The sequence below is a fragment of the Rhinolophus ferrumequinum genome, chromosome 8, assembly GCF_004115265.2.
Source record: "Rhinolophus ferrumequinum isolate MPI-CBG mRhiFer1 chromosome 8, mRhiFer1_v1.p, whole genome shotgun sequence".
In the NCBI taxonomy this organism is placed as follows: domain Eukaryota; kingdom Metazoa; phylum Chordata; class Mammalia; order Chiroptera; family Rhinolophidae; genus Rhinolophus; species Rhinolophus ferrumequinum.
The window spans coordinates 113,981-132,166 of record NC_046291.1 but is presented as its reverse complement, the minus strand read 5'-3'; the positions used below and the strand labels follow the sequence as shown (position 1 = coordinate 132,166).

Sequence of the window (18,186 nt, the reverse complement as noted above, 5' to 3'; positions counted from 1 at the left end):
AGCCACGAAAAGACAGGGAGGAAACTTAAATGCATATTACTAGGTGACAGGAGCCATACATACTGTGTGAATCCAACTGACATTCTGAAAAAGGCAAATCTATAGGTGTGGGTGGGGGAGGGCAGGGAGAAGGATGGATAGGGGGAGCACAGGAAATGTTGAGGGCAGGGAAACTATTCTGTATGATGCTGTAATGGTGGATACTTAACTGTATGAGAGTGAACCCTAAAGTAAACTATGGACTTAATAATGATGTATCAATATTGTTTCACCCAATTAATAAATGTACCACACCAATACAAAATACTTATAATAGGGGAAACTCTATATGTGTGGAGGGAGTATATAGGAACTATAGCATCTCAATTTTTCTGTAAACCTAAAACTGCTCTAAAAAATAAAGTCTATTAATTTAAAAAACCTCGCCACTTAAAAGAATAAAAAAGGTGGACAGTATTTAAATTACGTGTGTGTGCACGTTTTCTAATCAAGCATTAAATGCAGCCAGAAAGAATGTACCCAAACTACCACTTGGATTCAAAGGTGAACAAGATTATCACAGTCCTGCACCCAAGGGGGGGGAACTGTATGTTCTTGTATAGTTTGAATTTTTATGATGAACATACAATTGGCCAAAACACGAATACGCTTCCATTTTTAAATATTTGGGGTTTAGCGAAGACTTCAGTAAAGGGGGATACATCTTAATGCATTTTTCAATAATGAAACTACTGCTCATTCATTTGTCAGGGTACGCCACTTGTAGGACCAACTCCCTTAATCTCAGGGGCCAAGTAGGGGGTGTGGTTCCGGGCCCAGACCCCTTCCGACTAATGGCCAGCTGTCCATAATGAGCGGGCGGAGGTCCCGCAGAACCCCTTCTCCGAGGAGCCCTGGGAGCAGCCAGCGCTGAAGAAACGTGTGCGCCGGCCCAAACACCGCTTTAACCCCCACGAACATGTGTCCCGTCTCCCCGTTTTTTTTGCGCGCATCCGGTGCACTTCGGTGACCCCCTCGTCCACTGGAACACGTTTGTCACTCCTCGCAGGCACCTACTCTGCGTCCAACCCCATACAGGAGTGGGCGTAGGCTCCCCGAGCCACGTGTCAGAGTCGGTCGGCCGAGTGGGCGGGGGCACGGGGACAGGAGAGCGCCCAGATCTTGCAGTTGCCCCGCCGGCGGGACCCCAGCCCCGTACCCGCGCGACACCGCTTGCACCCCGCCGACCGGAAAGCAGGGGGCGGTCCCTGCCATCAACCCGCCGCCGCCGGCCGGCCAATCAGCGCGCAAGCTTCATTAATAGTGAACGTACCGGCCCCGCCCCCTTGCCTCTCGCGGCGCCGCCCGCCCGCGCAGACCCAGAGCGCGGCCGCGGACGAAGATGGCGACCGCCATGTACTTGGAGCACTACCTGGACAGTAAGCGTCCCCCGCGCTCCCTGGGCCGCCGCCCGCGTAGGGCCCTCCCTGCCGTGCCCCGCCGCACGTCAGGACTCGCGCGCGAACCCCGGGGGTCGTGGAGACTACGGGACTCCAGGGGGCGACGGGGCCGCGCGTGGGGCGGGGCGGGTACGAAGGAGGGACGCGCGCGCGCGGGGAGGGTGTGTGCAGCACAGGGTCCCGCCATCGCGGCCGCGCCAATTCTATATGCGTCATGGCGGGGCGGGGCCAATGCGGGCTGCCCCGCCCCTTCGGCTAGGCCCCGCCCTCCTCTAAACAGGCCCCGCCCGTTTCCTCGGCCCCCGCCCTTCCGCCTCCGCCCCTCCCCGACTGGCGTCTTCTTTCCTGCCTACGCCCCGCCCCTGTGAGGCCCCACCTTCTTTGGTTCGGGGCCTCTCGGTTTGGCCCCGCCGTCTCTCCCAGGCCCCGCCCTCCTTCGATAGCTCCCACCCTCTCCGCATCCACCCCTCCCCGATTAGGCCCCATCCACCTCGGCTCGGCCCCGCCCCTCTGCCGTCTCGGTCTCGGTCCCGCCCCCACTGCGCAGGTCCAAGAAAGTGATCCCAATCCCCTTGAACTCTTCGGGGGCTCCGTGCCTGGGGTCCCCGGGTTCGCTTCTTGGCTCTGAGCCTCAGCTTGTGCATTTGCAAGATGGGGAGGTGATGCTGGCGTGCAGGGCCTCCCAGGGTGCCTGCCTTTCCGCGGGGGTACTTACGGGGCTCGTTAAGGTGTTCATGGCCAACGTCTCTGAGGCTCCTCCCGCAGGCGTCCTTCTGTTTACCTGTAGCTCAGGATGGACCCTGCTGACCACTCCTGAGCAGATGGTTATGCCCCTCATTTCGCAGAGGCTGAGTAGCTTGTCGGGGGCATGCACGTGTGGACTCTGGCTGTCTGGTTCCTGCTGGGGCATGGCCTGGGGGGATGTTGGGTGGGGTTGGACTGGGTGGCTCTGGATCGCTGTGCTGCACTGGGGATAGTCATGGTCACTGGGGCCTGGGCGCCCCTCCCGAGGCCGCTGAGAGGAGTGAGCCCCTGCTCTGGGGGAGACAGTGGGGGTCAGCTTTCCTCAGGGGGTCGCCCAGTCCTGTCCATTTGTTGCGCTCTGCCTGCCCATCCTGAGCACTTGTAGGGTTAGACTTCCCGCATTGTCACCGAAGAGGCCGGTACCCAGCTAGGGAGCACGGCCACTTGCCTTTCTGTGTCCCGCTGCCTGCCCAGTGGGCCCTGTGGGAGGGTCTGAGGAACCTGAGTCACATCACGTAGGTACCTGCTCACTCCTCGAGCACCTGCTGTGTGCCAGGGAAACAGTCACAATCCCCATTTTCCTGACACCTGTCAAATGGGCAGAAGTACTTTAGAAAGCTCACAAGATTAAGGGTTGTGAAGGAGCCCAGCAGACCTTGAGAGTCTTGCAGAGGCCTGAGTGGTAGGACAGGGCAGGAGGCTGGGGAGTCTGGGGGCAGGGCTGGGACTTTGGGCGGCTCTCGGGGTGAGCTGGGGAGTGCTGGGGCTTTAAGCAGTGGCTTTGAAACATTATGTTGAGCTTTTAAAATGACCGCTGGCCACTGGCCGGTGGGCAGTGTGGAGGGGGCCGAGACCTGATGCAGGAGCCCAGTCAGGGGCTTGTGGAGGCTGTGCAGGCTGGGAGGAGCTTGGCCTGCACTAGGAGGATGGCTGTGCAGGCTAAGCAGCGTGGGGCGAGGTCCTCATCATGTGCCGTTCAGCACGGCCTGTTTAACTTGAAATGAATTAAACTTGAGCGAAATTAGAAATTCAGTCCCTCAGTGGTACTAGCCTTGTTTCATGCATTCAGTGTCCCTGTATGACCAGTGCCCATGTTTTGGGCAGCTCAGAGCACATTTCCATCCTTGTGTAAAGTTCTGCCCAACAGCACTGGTCTGTGCTAGCAGTGCACTGGGTTGCAGAGTCAAGTGGGGGAAAACCAAGGAAGACTCCAGGATTTGGGACGGGCTGGCTGTGGGGAGGGGTTTGGGGTAAAAGGTCACACGGCCACCTTCTCAGCCTCTGCTCATAGCTTGTTTCTAAGTTCACCTCCAACTTCTCCAGCTTTGACAACTTCTGAAGTATAGTGGCCTGTTACCAGTGTTTGGTACTCACTTGTCCCTACGTAAAAGATTTCTTAATCCTTGTGCTCCCAAACCCTAACAGAAACAGAAGACAAAGTGGGCTTATTATCTGCAAACTTTAGCTATAAAGTCAAGAGGGCAGATCTGTGTGCTGCTACTGAGAACTCCATGTCTGTGTGTTTCAGGTATCGAGAACCTTCCCTGTGAACTTCAGAGGAACTTCCAGCTGATGCGAGAGCTGGACCAGAGGACAGAAGGTGGGTTTTTGCCTTCAGTATAGCCAGGGAGAGGTGGCACCAGGTACTGGAGTGGCACTGGGCCACCAGGGGACCCGGTGCAGAGGGGCCGCAGCCTCGCCCTAGGCTGTGGGTGTTTGACGGTGTCTTAGCGAGAGTGCTGATACTGTAAATCAAACTTTGTTCGTTGGATTCTTACACATCTTCAAATCACATCTCTATAAGTATCATCCCCTCCTTACACACAAAATATCTGTGACCTTTTTTCCCTTTAAAAGATTTTCTAATTTCAAACTATGTGTGTATAGTATTAAAAAATTAGTGCTTTTGATTTCTTGATATTTAAGTTCCTGTTTCTAAGCCTCACATTTTGCTGCTATTTCTTATTCTATTAACCTTCAGTTTTAGACTTTGTTCAGTTGTTATGGAAAATGGACTTACTCTGCAGTTGCCCCCACCCGGCTCATGCAGCTCGCCTCCTCTCCCGTCTCCCAGTGAATCTGAGTTGTGTTGGACCAGTGGTGGCAGCTCCATTGGCACCACCTGGTAGGTGGCTTATAGCCAGCCGAGCCACACCACATGCTGAGCTTATGGGATTTTTTTGAGTAACTTTTTCTTGGAGTTCCTAATTGCTTTATGTGTTGGCTTTGTTTTTCTCACTCCATACACATCCGTGTTTTCAGTGCGTCTGCTGCACCAGGTTCCCCGCCGGGTCTGTGGTCACTCTACACAGAGACCTCCCCAGGAGCCTGTTGTTCTGCAGGTCCACCCGGGCTGCTGGTTTCGGGCCTGCACAGGCATGGCCCTGGGTGTTCACACCCTCTCCTTTGCTCCTTTTCTGTCCAGACCCTGTTTCCTGGGTCCTAAACATCCTCTTTCTTGTTCTGAAGGATTCTTATCTCTGGTTGCCTCCTGAGAAAGGCTGTATGGGTTTGCATGTCTGAAAACGTGTGTGTTCTAGCCTCATGTTTGATTAACCGTCTGGCCAGCCAACAGCCATTCCCCAGCACCTGACAGGCATTCTGCGTTGGCTCCTAGCTTCCGTTGCTGTTGAGACATCAGAGGCCATTGGGAGCCCTCCCCTCTATGTATGTGATGTTTTCCCTGCTTGGAAGTTCTGGGCTGCCCTTAGCCCTGAGATGTTACATTTTGTGGAGATGAGCGTGGGTAATTTTCATTCCGTTTTCCTTGTCGGAACAGCTGGTTTTTCACTTAAGGTGCAGCACCCTTACTAGCGAACACGGAGACTTCTGTTATGAAATACAGCATTTACATCCGAAATAAGCATGAACATTTAGAGATTGCTTAGCAAATCTCTGCCTCTAGCATCTAGGAACCTGTGTGACCCTTGGCAGCTGCCTCCCTGACTTTCCACCTGCGATAGTCGCTTCCCCACCTCTAAACCAAAGAGCTAAGCGTTGTGTCTGTTCTGCCCGTACTTTATTCTTTAAACAGGGACTCTCGACAATCAGGAAGGGCTCGGTGCGCATTCGGTGGGAGAGCAGTCATGTGCTGGCACCACCCTGGGCACGTCGTCCTGGTCGCAGTGTGTGCACAGCTCCGTGTGTGCACGGTCTCTTCTTTGCTGAAACTTGGTATTGTGAGGCCTTGCTTGTCACCATGCTGGCGAGCATGTGTGATGCGTGGGGTGGGCCTAACCTCACCGTTTCTGTCCCAGACAAGAAGGCAGAGATCGACGTGCTGGCTGCGGAGTACGTTTCCACGGTGAAGACACTGTCCCCGGAGCAGCGCGTGGCACACCTGCAGCGCATCCAGGGCGCCTACAGCAGGTGCAAGGAGTACAGCGACGACAAGGTGCAGCTGGCCATGCAGACCTACGAGATGGTGAGCAGCACGGCGGCGCAGGCCACCCACAGGCTTGGGCAGAGCGATGCTTCCAGAGAAAGCACAAATCGGGGGTGTCCTTCACCCGGGACCACTCCCATGTCTTGTTTCCTGTGCTTGTTGGCTTGTGGACTTGGCTGGGGAGACCGTCCATTTGTATCCGTTGTATCTATGTTTTAACCCTTTCGGTCAGCTTTAGGAAGAGTCCTAGGATTGCTTATGTCCTGTTTCCTCTCAAGTAAACTTCACTCAGCCCACGCGGGGCACGTGAGGTCGTATGGCCAAGCTCTGCTGGCCTCGCGGCGGTCACCAGACTAAACGCCCTTCCCCACCTCCCCAATAAAACCACAGTGGTATTTTCAAAACCTGAATTAAGTTGTATTCGAGAAAGGATGCTCTAGAAGGAGACCCCAAAGTGCTGCATCTTTAGAGTAAGCCGCCTGTTTTCTAAAGAGTTAGGTCCAATCAGTTGTCGTTAAGTCAGATTTTATCTCTGAAGCATAATGAATTTAAGATTGTAGTTCATTTCCAGTCACAGAAGGGTGTTGTTACTCCTCCCTTGTGGCTGTGACTTGGGGATGGGTCGGTTGTCAGGAGCCCCCGGCTCAGGGAGTGCGTGGTACTGCTTCCTTGTGGATGTCCCTCCCCCAGGAGCAGTCGCACTTGCCCTGGCCCATTGTGCTGACCGTATTGCTTTCTTTCTTTCTTCCAGTTCACCCTGTGCCTAAAGCACTAGAGTAATTGTCTGTTTTCCTTTTTTGGGGTTTTTCTGGTTAAGAACCCATCCGTTCATCAGCTTTTTAAATTAGGACTCTACATGAAATGCCCTTCCCCCCTTCCATTGCCCCTCACTAGTCTGTGTCTCACTGCTACCTCCATGGTTCTTCCTGAGTAGGGTTTATTCTGTTGGGGTATCAGAGAAGACCCTTGCCTACGTTTTGAAATCATGGCCTCATCTTAGCAGAGCTTTTTTTAGTGGAAGACTCAGTTAAAGGGCAGTAGAGTGCTTGTCGGTTGGCCTGCAGTGTGTTTGTGACTCCTGAGGTCTTTGCTTTCGTTTTTAAGTAAGACTTGGAGCATCCTTGTGTGCAGGTGGACAAGCACATTCGAAGGCTCGACGCAGACCTGGCGCGCTTCGAGGCAGACCTCAAGGACAAGATGGAGGGCAGTGACTTTGAAAGCTCTGGAGGAAGAGGGTTAAAAAGCAAGTCTTAATTTTTTCTTACTTTGTTACTTTTAACTTGAGAGTTTCGAAGAATTTTGTCTGATAAATGTATTAGGAACAGTACGGTAAATACCATATTTGAGTAAGTCTAGTCCTGCTTTAGTGAATTCTGTGAAAATAATTGGGGTCTTTCTTGTCTTCCAGAAAGTCGAGGTCAGAAGGAAAAGAAAGGCTCCCGGGGCCGAGGCCGCAGGGCCTCAGAAGAAGACACTCCAAAGAAGAAGAAGCACAAAGGAGGGTGAGAGGCTGTTTTTCTTTTCTCTTTCCCCCAGACGCCATTAGTGTTTGTCAGGGTCTAGATCACCAGTGACAGCCACCCCTGAGGAAGTGCTCACCACCTGCCGGGGTAGCTGTAGTTCTGCGGGCTTTACGGGTGTTGGTCCGTCAGTCCTCACGGCAGCCGCCGTGAGCAGCGTCGTCACCAGTGGCTCCCAGGGAGGGCATCTGCCCGAGCTTGACAGCCAGTGTGCGGGAGCGGCGGGTTTGCCCCACAACTCGTTCTCTGAGCCCCTGTGTGTCCTGCCTCTCGAGTGACACAACAGTGTGTGACAGTTCATGCTAAGCCACTCTTTAGTAGCTGAATATATATCTGTTGATCGTTTCGTATATAAATATATTTTTTGTACATATTAAATTGTGTGATTATGTTTATTAAATACACATGTCATTTAACTTAAACTTGAGAATGTTTCATTTAAAGCCTTGTCCTACCTACTCCCCCCTCCCAGGTACTGTAGTGTTGTTTCCCAGAAGTGGTATTTAGACTGAAGAGAAAACAGTAGAATGCCAGGTGACTTCTGTGTAGATGATTCTGACAGTTATGGGGAGAGGTCAGAAAAGTTAGTTCTTGACAAAAAGGGAAAGGTTTTGGTTATAAAACCCGGTGTTTAAACTTTCATCTTTTAAAACACCCACATGGCAGCTTTTGCATTGTGAAACAGCACCCAGACACAGACCAGCGCACAGAACAGGTGGGCAGTTTAATGAAGGGCTGTGAGAGGCATGGCCTGGTCAGTCTGATTGCTGCCCGGATCCTTTCATGTACCCGTTGAAACCATGACCTGCCCCTGCCCCAAGTAGGCACCGTTCACAGTTATCCAGTGTGTGTTCCCATTCTTTCTTCCTGGTTCTGTCTCCCACGCGTGCATTCCTGGACCTTTGAGATTTGAGATTTATTTTATTAAAGAATAATTGGCATACACTAAGATGTCCTCTTTTGCAGATGTCCTCATGGTTTGATGCTCTTTAATTTAATTTCTTTACAGTTATGGAACTATTCCTGCTTTCTATTTCTTCTTGAGTCAGTTTTGGTAATCTGTGTCTTTCAAGTATTTGTTCTTTCTTATAAGTTGTCTGATTTATTGACATCAAGTTGTTTATAATATTACATTATCCTTCTGATGTTGTAGGGTCTGTACAGATGACCGCTCTTTCGGGCCTGGTAATTTATGTCTTCTTTCATTTTGTGTTGATCTTTTCAGAGAACTAACTTTTGGTTTCATTGATTTTTTTTTTTTCCACTCTGTTTTCTATTGCTTTACTTCTGCTCTTGTTTTTATTATTTCCTTCTTATTATTTAACTTGAATTTACTTTGCTTTTTCCCCCTCTAGCTTTTTAGGTAAAAGTAGCTTAGATCATTGATTTTCACACGTTTTTTCTTTCTAAATATTTAAAGCTATAAATTTCCTTCTAATTTCTGTTTTACTGCATCCCACAAATTTAGATAAGTTGTATTTTTATTTTTATTCCATTCAGAATATTTTAAAATTCCCTTTGTGGTTTTTCATTAGCCCGCAGCTTATGTAGAAGTATGTTTCTCAGTTTCCAGGTAATTCGGATTTTTCCATGTAATTTTCTGATTTCAATTTCCATTTTAATTTCGCAGTGATCAGAGAACGTTCTATAGTTGAAATCCTCTGCGATCGACTGAGTTTGAGTTGTGTTATGGTTTATGGTCTGTTTTGCTGAGTGTTCATATGCACTTGAAAAGAATGTATGTTGTTTTCTGTTGTTGGGTGGAGTGTGCTTTTAAATGTCAGCTTGACAGCTCGGTTGGTAGTGTCATCCCAGTCTTCTGTGTCCTTAGCTGATACTCTGTTTAGTTCTATAAATTTTTGAAAGAGGATTGTTGAAATTTCCAATTCTAGTTATGGATTTGTCTATTCTCCTTTCTGTTCAGTTTGCTTTTGCTTCATCTATCTTGAAGCTTTGTTATTTGGTTCTCCATATACATTTAATTTTTAAAAAAATAATTGACTCCTTCATCATTATGAAATTTATTTATTTCATTATTCCTTCTAATATTCTTTGTTTTGAAGTCTACTTTGTCTGATATTACTATAGCCCGTCCAGCTGTCCAGATGGTGAGTTTTTGCATGGTGTCTCTTTTTCCTTTTATGTTCAAACCGTTTATGCCTGGAGGGCAGTCATTGCTTTGGCCATGTTTACTTTCTTTCTCGCCTCCTGTCCATACTGCTTCCACAATCTGCGGAGGTCTGGGAGTGCGGGCTGGCCAAGTCGGAGGTAGGCCCCTTCCACGAGGACATGACAGGGATCTCACTCTGCCTTTCCATCACCCTGCAGCCTCTGCGTGGTCCCTGGGTTCAGTAAATGGACTGTGGGGTCCCAGCCACCATGCGTGCAGGGTCCTGACGTGTCGGTGCCGTCGGCTAAGCCCAGGAGACGCACGGCCTGCTAGCTCCCTCGCAGCTGTCCCTCTCCACCCTAGGGCTCCTAGCCCATCACTCCTCAATTTTCCACTGTCTTTAAAATGTGGTTTTAGCAATTTGTTGGCTTTGTTTTTTGAACTCGTGGTGGCGGCTGTGTTCCCAGTCGTCCTTCCCAGGACCTGAAGGCAGCCTGGGCCTTGTCTGGGGAGGAGCAGCCATTCTCATTTGTCTGTTCCTCACCCGAGGTCACTCCCAGAGGGGACAAGACGGGACGTGTGCCTGGCTGTGCCTCAGATCTCAGTGGTGACCCATATCACATGTGTCACAGCCGTCACCGCTGGCACGCTTGACATGGCTGGGGCATGCAGCTATTTCTGACAGCCGTGCCAGTGTGCATGTTGGTGACTGCTGTCTAACAGCGCTGAGGGACGGTGGCTGCCCCAGTGCCAATGATAGGGGGAGACGTTTGTGTTATGGTCAGTGGGTTGGGCTGCACCTGGCATATTGGCGTGAATCCATTTCCTGTCCACGGACACCCTGAGTCGTGGTGCTGTTACTGCCATTTTGCAGATGTCGAACAGCCAGAGATGGGCTGAAGCGAGGGGTACGTGAGATGCTGAGGTCTGCCCTGAGACTGTCCCGCGACCCAACCTCGGCGGCTCGGGAACGCAAGGGCAATATGGGGTCAGATGGGTGACTTGAGTGACAGCCGATGGGCTCACCCTGGATCCTGTGGGATACCGGGTAGCACGGCTCCAAGGATGCAGTCCTGAGATGTGCGTGGGGAGCCCACTCTGTCCCTGGGTCTGGAGCTCTCGCACACTCCTGTGTCCCGTGGGCACAGTGGCTTCACAGTGTGTGGTGTGTTATAGGTTCTGTCTTCCCTGGTGGGAGACTCTGAAGGGCGTGCCTGGGCCGGCAGGGGCTTTCCTCGTGTGGCATGTTACAGATGTCCTCCTTTTCTGTCTGTGGAGCCCCAGGCTGAGGCTGCCTGGACACACGCTCGCAGCCTGAGGAACTTGCCTGGCAGTGCGGCTCTCTGTCAAGGCAGGACCTGCATGTGGACACGGGACACTTCCTCTTGTAGCCCCTGCATCCCAAAGCTACCTGACGTGTTTGGGAGGGGTCTCCTGGTACTGCCTGGTGAGGGATGTCTGCCATGTCCATTGAAATTAGCCCAGTAGGGCCGCAACAAGCAGTGCCGATGGTAGGGTCACCCTGGCCTGCCCGAGGGACAAGCTCGGCAAGCAGGAAAGGCCCTCGTGAGCTCGGCCTGCCCGTGACCTCCTGGTGCTTCCCTCTGGAGGTAGCAGCAGCACCCACCACCCCTGGAGGGACACCACCTGGAGCCCCCTTAGGTGAGACTGGAGAGTAGGTGATGCAGGAACGATCCCCAGGCTTCCTTGCTGACTGAGTGGTGTCCTTGCCAGGTGGTCCCTCGGCTCCTGCAGCCTCTCCTGCTGCTACCCTTGAACCCAGAGTGACAGGCATGAGTCAGTTGGCAGCTGAAATGAAGTCAGTGGTGAAGAGTGGAGAGCAGTACAGCGTTCTGTGTACAGTATGACTGTTAGAGGATTTGCCTGATCACCCAGCATGAGCACCTGGGAGGCAGGACAGAGCCAGCAGGTGGGTGAGACAGTCTCGGCCACGGTGACAAATCTAGGTTTCAGCGGTGGCAAGGAACCAGTGCCCCAGCCTGAGGATGACTGTGAGTGTTGCCTGGAGCAGTGTCACATGGATAGGGCACTTGTGACAGTAACAGTTTTCAGATATAGAAAAGAGAGAAAAGCCCTGTCTGTCCTGAGACAGAGCAGAGGGAAGAGACTCAGGTTGGCCTGGAGCCCTCATAGGCAGCACGCATGCCGGGGATGGGGGGGGGTGGAGGGGGCACGAATGGAGGGCAACATGTTTGCTGGGACCGTGTGGCAGCCACGGGGCAGTATGAGGCCTGGGACATGACCACAAACCTGCACGACCTTTCTCAATAGGTCGATGGGAAAGGAGCGGGGGGGGGGGGGCAATTCCCTTGGGAAGCAGACTCTCCTCATGTTACTCTTGTCATGATGTTTGAGTTGTCCTGCCTGCCATGGTGGCTCACTTTCCCTTTACCACGTGTGTTCTTGATTTGGGGGGATGGTCAGAAGATTTCCTCTCTGTACTGATAGCACTGTACTGTCTATGGTGGCTTGCAGCTTTATTTGAAAACTACTGAAACACATAAAAAGTCGATGCCCCAGTCTCTTCCCTTTAACAGGTGGAGGTCCATTGCCACTGTCCCTCCTGTTTGCAGCCCGGAGGGGCATGTAGGCACGGTGGGATCCTGGCTTCGCCACTGGTTAGAGACCCCAAGGGGAGCTGAGAGGTGCATGGCGACAGACTTGCTTCATTGGGGTGGCAGGGGGGGTGGTTGCAGTCAGAAGTGTCCCCGGTGATGGGTGGGCAGTGGTGGGCTCGGGAACGTGAGGGGAGCTGCTGGGTTCTGTGGGTTTTGGGCTGAATGAAGGTGCCCGTGCGGATGTGTGGTGGGAACATGCCAGCCTTTCTCATGGGAGGGACCAGGAGAGAGCTGGTGAAGGCAGGGCCAGTCAGACACCTGGACCCGTCTTGGGTGGGATCCAGCCAAGGTTCTCGGGCGTCGCTGGTGGTGATATGTTCCAGAGGGGGAGAGGGCCCCCAGGAGGCCAAGGGGGGTCAACCTGGGGCTGGGGGAGGGAGCCCTGGGAGCAGGTCCTGTCCAGGTGAAGGGACCAAGACGGGATGGATGCATGTCCCCAGAGTGGGCCTGGACTCCATGCTGTGAGGTGAGTGGTTTTCCCTTTGCAGCCTGTCGGCGTCGCTGCCTCTCTGCCCTTATCTGGCACTGTGGGAGGTGGCGCGTCCCCACCCATCTGCTCACTGCGGCCATCTCCCCCCAGGTCTGAGTTCAACGACACCATCCTGTCTGTGCATCCCTCTGACGTGCTGGACATGCCCGTGGACCCGAACGAGCCCACCTACTGCCTGTGCCACCAGGTGTCCTATGGGGAGATGATAGGCTGTGACAATCCGGACGTGAGTGTCGGGCACGGCGAGGCGGGTGCTGCCGCAGAACACGGGGTGTTGAGAAGGGGGTCCTGGACACTGGCGTCCACTGTGGGCCCTCGGGCGGGGTCTTGTGCCAGGTGGGGGGTGGGTGGTTGTCTGTTTCTGGGTCTAGCACACAGAACCGCAGAGCGCTGACTGCCGGCTGTCCCCTCTGTTTTGCAGTGTCCCATCGAGTGGTTTCACTTCGCCTGTGTGGACCTGACCACGAAACCCAAAGGAAAATGGTTAGTACGGGGCGTGGTTCTGTCTCCTCCTGCCCACCGGGCATCCTGCCTGCGTTGGCTTCCCTCAAGAACTGGTGGGCGGCTACGACCCCCGGCACTCTTGGTGTGGCTGTGGGGACCAGGCCATTGTCACACATTGGTCCTGGGTCCCCAGGCCTACCGGGCAGAGGGACTTCTGCTGCCCACCTCACTGGGGTGTGTGTCTTATTATATTTGCATAATACTTACGTTTCTGTTGTTGTGAAGAAGGGCCTTTCTGGGCTTTTGAATGAGGTCCAGATAACCCTATGTACAAATGAGACATGGGGGGTTCTTTTCCCCTGGGGAAGCTTCCAGGGGCGCTTAGCAGCACAGCATGAAGGTGGGACTGAGGCGGGCACACTGTCGCTCAGGCGCCAGCGCCTCCTGTTCTGCATCTTGGATTCAGTTGTTGCTACAATTTCACTGAAATAAAAACCTGGTTTGTTTACTTGTGTTAAAAATGGATATATGTTCTAAACTGAAAAACTAGATGTGTTGCCATCCTTGTCTGTGTGTGTGGGATGCCTCTGCCTGTGTGCGGACAGGGATCAGACACCCAAAGGGCAGTCTGCGTTAGCCTGGTCCTCAGCGGACAGCAGCAGGGCGGGCGCCCCCATGTCTTGCACCGGGACGTGCGGGGCATCTAAGAAGTGAGTGACACAGCAGGCCCCGACAGTGCTCAGTGGCACGGGTGACGGGACCATGATGGGGCCGTGAGCGGGGCCCTGGCCGTGAGCAGAGCTGCGGAGCTGGGCGGCCTGCTCCATCAGTGATGGAGGGCTCCTGCGTCGGCGGGATGGACACGAGGCAGAGAGGTTTGATTTGAGTTTGATTTTGGACATGCTGGCTGTGGGTTGTTTGCGGGACTTCGGCTGGTGGAGCCTAGCGGGCATTGGAAAATAACTTTGCCTCGGAGGAGAGGTGGGGCTGTGTCAGCCCAGCCGCCATGCGGCGGAACAGGCAGGTTAGATGGAGCCGGGGAGGCAGGCTGGGGCCCCCTCCTGGCTGTGTTACTCCTGGTTTCTTTGTGGTCTTTTTAGAGATCAGCGAGTGCACAGGCTTCTTCCCTGTCCCTGAGATGGAAGCTCACTGCCATGTTCTCGCCGTGCGGGAGTGTGATGCTGGGAGAGTGTTGCTTTTCTCTGGGGTTCGGCTGGGATAGGCAGGGGGCAGGGACGAGCTCAGTCACTCCCGCATCAGCTGCCTCCTTCTAGGGAGCTCAGGAGGGCTGAAGGGGAAAGCAGCATGGCATGTCCCCTTGTCACTGGCTGCCATGGGCCAGGAGTGCCTGAGAGAACCCTTGATCGAAGGCTCTGGGGCCACCAGGGAGCACATGTTAGCGTGCAGCTTCCTGGCCAGTCAGACCTGCAGAGCGGGCCTGGAGTCTGTGGGGCTGCCTGGTGCAGCATGCACGCCCTCCCCAGCCTGCACCGTGGGGCTGTCTCCAGTTTGATCACTGCTGACCCTGTTATGGCACAGGGAAGAGCTCTTACCTTGATCAGGAGGAAAGTAGTTGCGCTGATTGATTTGTATTTCTCAACTTCAAAGCAGATGAGCTAGACGTGCAGTGTGTTCAGGAGCTTTTCCCAATAGGAGAGCAGCATGCTGTGTGTTTGTGCGTCTTTTCTGGTGCTGTCTCACCAGTGTCCAGCTGTTCTGGGAGACCTGGGGACATGGGCTCTGGGCCTCCCGAGTGCTGGCAGGAGTGGTACAAAGGGCCGATTGCTGTGCCTTTCTTGTCACAGGTTCTGTCCCCGATGCGTTCAGGAAAGGAGGAAGAAGAAGTAAGGAAGAGGTCGACGCCTGGGCCAGAAGAGCAAGTTAACACACTCCTTCATTCACGTTGCAATATTTTATCTTCATTTTAAAACTACCTTGTTTCGAATGACATTTAATAACTCGATGGCCAGTTGTAATTCTGGATACTTCCTAAAACAAACAAGAACCCACCTGAGCCCTGTTTGCACAGAGGAGCAATCTCATTGGGACTTGCCACAGTGACTTTATTGTTGTGACTTTTCGTACAGACCCCTGCACTGAGCACAGCAGTGCCACGAGGAGTTCGAGGGACTCCATGGGTATGTGCGTGGGGAGTGCTGGGTGCATATACTGCCATCACTTTGCAGCTAGAGGTGTGAGCCTCGCGTGGTCTGTATTCCCTGGGCTGCTCCCTGAGAGCCCAGCACCACTGTAAGCACGTCTGTCCTCACCGAGAGGCGGTGCCGGTGGGCACCCTCCAACCTCAGCTCTGCCTCGCAGTGACTGCCTTTGCCGTCTGGACTGTTTCCCTCCCTGAGGGTTTTGCCTCCTAGGTGAACACTCTGGAGTGGCAGACGGCCGTTGGTAACATGACCAGCTCCAATAAGAGCCGGCGTGACAGATGGGCTGATGGCTCTGTCTCTCTGGGATTCCAGACACTTTTACTGTGAAGATGAAGTGGTTGTAATAGCATGAAGATAGTGGGTCCAGGCTGCTCAGAGACAATCTTAAAGCTGTTTGTGTTTGCACTGGGTCAGCAGCTTACACTGGGCGGGCAGCAGTGATGTGACGTGATTTGTGTGTTTCTTGTGCCGCAGTCGCAGTTCTGCAATGAAGTTGAGGAACCAGAGTGTACCTCCTGTCTAATCAGCATTCACCAAGCTGATTCTGAGCTGTCTTTTTGATAATAGTTGGGGGACATTACATACATTTGGGGTGTTAGGATTCACTTGTGATGGTACCTCTGACGTGACTGTCAGGAGCGCCCCTGGACTCTGCGAAGCCCCATGATTTGGAGAAGTCAGGATTCCTGAAGAAAGACGGGAACTGTCTGTCCTCATGTCCTGGTGCAGCGTGGAATCGAGATGTGAAACGCCCAGAAGAATCGCGTTCTCTTTGTGAGGAATGAGCCACCTGCTTCCTTCTGATGGGCTCGTTTACTATATCCTTCCCTCCTACTTCCTCATCTTTCACCCAGGAGAGGAAATAAGGCAGAGAGGAGCTCGTGAAGCTGTATCTGGGACACACTGCCCCGCAAATGAGTTAATGTTCGGCAATGACAGCGGGATGTCAGAGGGCAGCCAGGGTCCAGCTGGAACATGTGTCTGTGGTTCTCAGCAGGTCTTAGTCCGCAGTGGACGTGTCTGGACTGCTGTCCTTTCTGGAGTGAGCCCAGGGAGTGGAACTTGTTCCCAGATAACTGCGGGGGGCTTAGTTCAGCATGTGGGACCCTTCCAGTCTTGGGCTGGATGGTTAGGGTAGGGGCTCAGCAGTCGCTATGGCCTGTCCCCGGTGGGTCCCCAGGCCTGACGAGCGTTTTCATAACCGCTGCCTTCTTGCTGCTCAGGAAGGAGGGATGGGGGCGGCCTCAGAACGAGCACCCGCCAGCACACCCGGTCTCAGCCACGCCGGAAACAAGGCACGCTGCTGGTATTTAGTAACTTAGTTTATGTTAACACAGGTGTAAAGAGATTGTGGGGAATTAATTGTGGAAAAATGTTTTCTTCCCTCTTTAACCAGTTTTTATGGAGAGGATAGGTAAGTATAGTAAGTTTGTGATGATTCTGTAGAAACTGATTTAATGTTTGCACTTCATCTGTGAAAACGTCACACCCATGGTCTCCATGGAAAAACAGTGGTGTTTATAGATGTGGGTTGGTGGACGGTTAGCTGATCGTCGTCCCCTGGTCACCTGAGGCCTCGTTCATTTCTCAGGAAAGATGGCCGACTTATGTGTCTTAGGCTTTTGTTTAAAGTTCGATGTCATCCTGCTTGCCACTGTAACATCCCATGTGTCGACCTTTTTTAAGTTTCTGTGCTTGTCTGTTAATAGTGTGTACTTTTGGCAGTTAGAATGGTATCACCAAAATCACACGCGTGCAGCTCTGAAGGAGACAGAAACCATGAGCAGAATCGAAGTTCCCCTCGGACGATGTTTGCATGATGATCGCACACCTTCCCGACCATTAATACCCTCTAGGAGTCAGGACGACTTGAGGGTTGTCTGGCAGGGAGAAAATGTGCCACCTGGCCTGGCTTCAGCCCATACTGCTTGCACCACCCAAGCGTTGTTCCACATGGTCTGGCCGCCCTGTCCAGGGGGTGTGATTCAGGCCAGACCCCCGTCTGCCAGGCCTCACACCTGATCCTGGGGCGGTTGTGGACCCAGCCTCATCCTGGGGGGGAACCCCTCAATCCTGGGGGTTGAGGGGGTCAGTGTCGGCCCAGCGGTTCCCCTGGCAATCGTCTGAGCCCAGGCTGCCGGCCCTCTGCGTCTGTGGGCTTTACTTGTAAGAGAAGAAGTGTCATGTTCCAAGGACAAGCAGAACCATTTTCCTTGTCCTGAGTGTATGTCATCAGCCTCCAGTTCTCCACCTGGAGGACATATGCTGCACTAATAGAAACAGTTCGTTAGCTGAGCCTCCTGCATCTGTGGCTGTGCTAGTGGAGCTGTTGGCTGGGCAGAGGCCTGAGTGACTGCCCCGACAATGCAGGCTGGGGTCCCCGGGCAGGTGACCATCCCCACTGTGCAGGCTGGGGTCCCCGGGCAGGTGACTGTCCCCACTGTGCAGGCTGGGGTCCCCGGGCAGGTGGATGTGAGACTGATACAGGCCAGGGCCAGGAGAGCCAGTGGCTTCTGGTCTGCCCCGGGCAGCAAACGCCCAACATAGCCGTGTGCACCTGTAACAGTGGGGTGTTCTAGGAAGCATGGGGACAAGTCCAGCTGTGTGTCAGAGCCGTTGCAGACGGCTACACTGCACTGGGCCTCCTGCCCTGTCCCTTGGCAGAGGCTGCTTCAAGCAATAACGTCCACAGAGCAGCTTCCCCACGTGCCACAGCCAAGGCCTGCCCCATCGCTGGACATCTCTGGTCATTGCAGAGCTAAGGTTTCCTCAATTTTTAGTGAATAGCAATTCCTGTCCTGAGAGGAATTTTAAAATGGGAAGTCCAAGAAAAATGTCCTCATTCAGGAGACAGTCCTATGAAGTTTCTTCCTACGTATGTATTTTGTGGTGGTCACCCTTACCACATTTCATCCAAAAAGATGATGCAGCTTTAACATGAATGTTACATTTTATTTTCAAGGAATTATCTATGTTCCCTTTGTAAAGTAAAGATAATATTGTAAATCTTTTTATTAAATAATGTAAAGATGTATATCTGTATTTTTGGATCATGTTATAGATTATGGATATATTGTTTAATAAATAAAGTATTTTTTGGAACAAATGTTAGAGAATGCATCGTTTGGGGGATGCGAAAACTCCAGCGTTGCAGCCAGCGGTGGTCAGCGTATCCTGGGGTGAATTGTGAAGAGGATGTGCGGTGAGCTGCAGGAAGCCGTGGGTCTGCCTGGGGCCCTGGGCCTCACCTTGC

At 52.9% G+C, this 18,186-nt stretch overlaps 1 protein-coding gene across 1 annotated transcript; it reads left to right on the top strand.

Moving 5' to 3' along the window:
• The first annotated feature begins 1,204 nt into the window (after positions 1 to 1,204).
• On the top strand, positions 1,205 to 18,019 carry ING5 (inhibitor of growth family member 5). Its single transcript, XM_033112665.1, has 8 exons — positions 1,205 to 1,418; positions 3,712 to 3,783; positions 5,441 to 5,607; positions 6,700 to 6,811; positions 6,977 to 7,070; positions 12,418 to 12,553; positions 12,749 to 12,810; positions 14,577 to 18,019. Exons 1-8 carry the CDS (start codon positions 1,382 to 1,384, stop codon positions 14,617 to 14,619), a joined length of 723 nt encoding a protein of 240 aa, XP_032968556.1. The 5' UTR covers positions 1,205 to 1,381; the 3' UTR covers positions 14,620 to 18,019.
• Positions 18,020 to 18,186: the final 167 nt, after the last annotated feature.